Raw genomic sequence first — 3,696 nt, 5'->3', positions numbered from 1 at the left:
CTCGCCTCACCGGCTCCGGAGGACACAGGCAGAACCTGGGCTAGGAAGCCGTAGCCCCTCTGCCCCACTCATCAACAGCACAAATGCTTGCTCCGGGGCCACTGCACCTTGGACGGAAAGCGAAAACCAAGCAGCACGTGCTCCCCCGCTCAGTGGGGACGGCCCCTGGCAAGCACCCAGGAAGGACAGGTCGGGACCTCCCCCATAGGGGCACCTTACACCTGCAAGCGAAGTCAAGGGGGGAGGCCTCCCCCAAGCCCCGATGCTCTGGCGGCCGCGCTCTCCGCATTTGTCATTTCTCCTCCGGCACTGGGGCGCGCGTGCGATGTGACACCGCAGTCAGGGTCGGGCTCGTCAAGGACACGGGCGAGGTCGCAGTGAGGCCGCGCTGACGACACGCGTGCGGGGGCCTCTGTCCCACAGGAAGCCTTCCCCAGCCCGGACACCTTCGTGATAGCTCCGGGCGCGAGAAGGTTCGCGAGCGCCGAGGCCGTCGGGCGCACTTCAGGCCGGGCCGGAGCATCCTCGGCGGCTGACACCTGCCGGGGGCACCGAGTCCGAGTGGTCAGGGCAAGGCCTCCTCCAGGCCGGGTCTGTGCCCGACGCTCCCGGGGCGCGCTCCGTGGGGTCGCCCCCCCCCCCCGCGTCCCTGGGTCCTCAGACCCACTCGGACTTCCTGGGCCGGGCGCCGGGCAGTGGGTCGGGGGGCAGCTGCGCCCTGGGCTGGCGCGGGCCCGGTCCGTGCAGGCCGCTGCCGGGCTCCAGGCCGCCGCCCCCGCCGGCCCCGCCGCCCCCCGCCCGGGCTGCAGCCCGCGGGGCCCCCGGGGCCGGGGAGGCCGCCCTGCGCCCGCGCGCCCGGGCCCGCAGGCTGCCCAGGAGGTCGGCGGCGCTGAGCAGCAGCGAGAGCGCACTGGCCGCGCCCATGAGCCGCGCCAGCAGGGCCTTCTCCGTGGGCCGCGACACGAAGCAGTGCACCGGGCCGCTGCAGGGCGGCCGCGCGCACGCGAACCTCTCGGGGCCCGCGACCCCGAAGAGCAGGTAGTGCAGGGCGCCGAAAGCCGCCTCGGCCAGCACCCGGAGGAGCAGGTGGGCGATGTAGCCGCACGACAGGTCGGGCACCCGCAGGGCGCGCGGGCCGCTGGGGTCCCCGGCCAGCCCGCGGGCGGCCAGCTCGGCGCCCCGGTGCAGCGCGTAGACGCCGAAGAGCGCGGAGGGCAGGAGGGCGGCCAGGCTCTGCAGCAGCCAGAGCCGCAGCTGCGACACGGGCGAGAAGGCGTCGTAGCAGACGTTGGCGCACCCCGGCTGCAGCGTGTTGCACACGAAGCGCTCCTGCTCGTCCTGGTACACCGGGGCGCCCGCCCACACGAGCACCAGCATCCGCAGCAGGACCATGAGGAGGAGCCAGATCTTCCCTGGAAAGGGGAGGCAGGAGGCCACCGTCAGCAGCGCGCACACACACCCGCTCCCGACAACAGTTTTCAGGTATCTACGGGGTGAGGCGGGGCGGGCACCTGGGAGGTCCCCGCCGCAGCCCGCTAGTGAGCTCGCGGGCCCAGAATTACCAAGCCCCTCCGAGGTGTCGGACCCTGAGCTGCACCGCGTGTGGGTAAAATGCTTGGAGACTGACAGATGTACAGAACCGTTAGAGACCGAAGATGTTGGACCTGACTCCACTAGTTCAGTCCTGGACTGAAAGTTCTAGAAACAAGGTTGAGCTGAGCAAATTAATGATGGAAATAAGGTCTCGCTCTTTGCAGATAATACGCTTTCTAAGGAACGTTCACACATTTGTGTGACTGCGTCCAGCTTTAAATACAAGCTGCTAATTATAGTTCAGTCTTTATTTTTGTCGGCAAGATCTTTACTGAATTGTTGCTTTATGGTCCTTGAAATTGAATTTCCTTAACGACATTCAACTTTTCAGATTTTTCAATGATTCGGAATTCCTTTTCCTGTATTACAGTTATTATGAAATAATGAGGCTCCTCTTTTCTTCAATTTATCATGAATAAATGAGACCAACCTAGGAAATCAAAATAACGTCAAAGTCCTATTTTAATGTCAAAAGTTAACTCTTGGAACACATCTAAGACTCGGCTAAATTAATCTGAAAATATTTTGTTTTGTGACAAGGTACAGAAAACATCACCGACAGTAGAACAACAAAACTCTATTATAAAGGAAAGTAGTTGAACTCAAAAAATAGCACTATGTGATCAAGTCATTGACTCAAAGGCCAGGTTGATTTTGTTTAAATTCTACAAAATGACAGTTAAGAAAAATAGCTACTTCATGGGTGTATTTTAACATTATTCCCAAGTCTTTTTTCTAGGACACCTATACCTCTCCAAAAATTTGACATGTCTGCATCAAACTCAGAAATATTTATTACTCTCTTTAAAAAAAAATAAACTAAAATTTGGCTTTGGCTTAAAGTGCACAACAGAAAGGACTAATCTTTACAAATTAAGCTTCGAGGAAATGATGGAAAAGAAGGAAGTGTAATCGATGCATTAATTTCTCTTTAAGTTTTACTGTATTATTCCTTCTCCTGATCAGGCAGCCAGAAAAGACGTTACTCAGTTACTCTCTGCCCTTGCTTCAGTCTTTAGGCTTAGCACCTGAATGTCAGTGAGAACAGGCCCCAGAGGAGAACACTCACATCCAAGACTTCCTTAAATGATGGTGGAACTGGGGAGTGATTACAAGAAAGCTTGAGCACACAGCTTCTCTTTCTTCCAGCAGCAAACAGGCCAGGCAAAGTGACGAAAACGAAAACACAAGAGCTTTGCAGCTGTTTCCTATACTCACCCACAATGGTCACGTTGCAGTTGAAGGTGATGAGAAGGAACCCCAGCAGGTCCAAGCGTTCCATGCTGCCGGAGCGTCACAGACTCAAGGCTTCTGGAGACTTCGGAAGGTGGAGAAACCTTTTCGGGAATAAATGTATCTTTGCTACAAAAGACTTAAAGGTGAGAGCTGCAGATGTAAAGGGAAAGCTTCCAGCCCAGGAATGGGAGGTCAGTTTTTCTGCCTCTGACTCCGAGTTGAGACAGCCTTGAGCCGTTGACTCTGAGGCAAAGCATACTCAACAACTGCAGTGACCAGAAGACAGCGGGAGTCATCTCTCATTGTGGGCTATTCTTACCCACTTGGGACATTCCAGGCCCTGGCAGTGCTCACATGTCTGTACCGGGAGAGCAGATGCTTCAGGATATAATAGAAGCAACTATGTTTAACCCAAGGAAAGAAAAGTCCTGTTGGCCAAGGAAACTGCTCTACTAAAAAGGTGTTTCCTCCTTGCAAATATTTCTACAACCACCTCACTTATTAAAGAAGCACTGAAAGTTCATGTTTTGTCTTCTCTGTGAAGCATAAGCAGTCATAACACTGAACTGCAAGGGTCTGGCTCCCATTCGGAATTCCTGTACCCTGGATAAAAGCATAAATCTGCATCTTAGACACGTGTCCCAACTTTAGGCTGTGACTCCATTATTCTCTAGCTACTTCCTGTCCATTTGAGTGACAAGAGCTTTTTAGTTCCACTGAGGGGTTGCGGGAGGCAGACACAAATGGTGATGTTGAGAGCACCTAGCATGGAGTGAGTGTGCAACAACTCAAATCAGTGGAATTTCAATCCCTAAGGCCCCCATAACCTTCACAGACTGCATCTTCCTTTCATTTCTCCCAGCCCCA

The 3,696-nt window shown here is 55.1% G+C and overlaps 1 protein-coding gene across 1 annotated transcript; it reads right to left on the bottom strand.

Moving 5' to 3' along the window:
- Positions 1-233: 233 nt before the first annotated feature.
- On the bottom strand, positions 234-2,875 carry GJD4 (gap junction protein delta 4). Its single transcript, XM_041767469.1, has 3 exons — positions 2,812-2,875; positions 664-1,412; positions 234-539 (listed from the first exon to the last, which is right to left on the bottom strand). The coding sequence occupies exons 1-3, from the start codon at positions 2,873-2,875 to the stop codon at positions 234-236; spliced, it is 1,119 nt and encodes a 372-aa protein (XP_041623403.1).
- Positions 2,876-3,696: the final 821 nt, after the last annotated feature.

This window comes from Vulpes lagopus, chromosome 8 (assembly GCF_018345385.1).
Source record: "Vulpes lagopus strain Blue_001 chromosome 8, ASM1834538v1, whole genome shotgun sequence".
In the NCBI taxonomy this organism is placed as follows: Eukaryota; Metazoa; Chordata; class Mammalia; order Carnivora; family Canidae; genus Vulpes; species Vulpes lagopus.
Note: the sequence above shows the minus strand (reverse complement) of the source record. Positions and strands in the feature narration are given on the sequence as shown.

Excerpts from the sequence above, each read along its gene's own strand:
- GJD4 (XM_041767469.1), bottom strand. The coding sequence starts at position 2,875 with ATGGAACGCTTGGACCTGCTGGGGTTCCTTCTCATCACCTTCAACTGC. Across the intron at positions 1,413-2,811 it reads CTGCAACGTGACCATTGTGG|GGAAGATCTGGCTCCTCCTC; the intron begins GTGAGTATAGGA and ends TCCCCTTTCCAG. Across the intron at positions 540-663 it reads GGCCCAGGAAGTCCGAGTGG|GTGTCAGCCGCCGAGGATGC; the intron begins GTCTGAGGACCC and ends TGCCCCCGGCAG.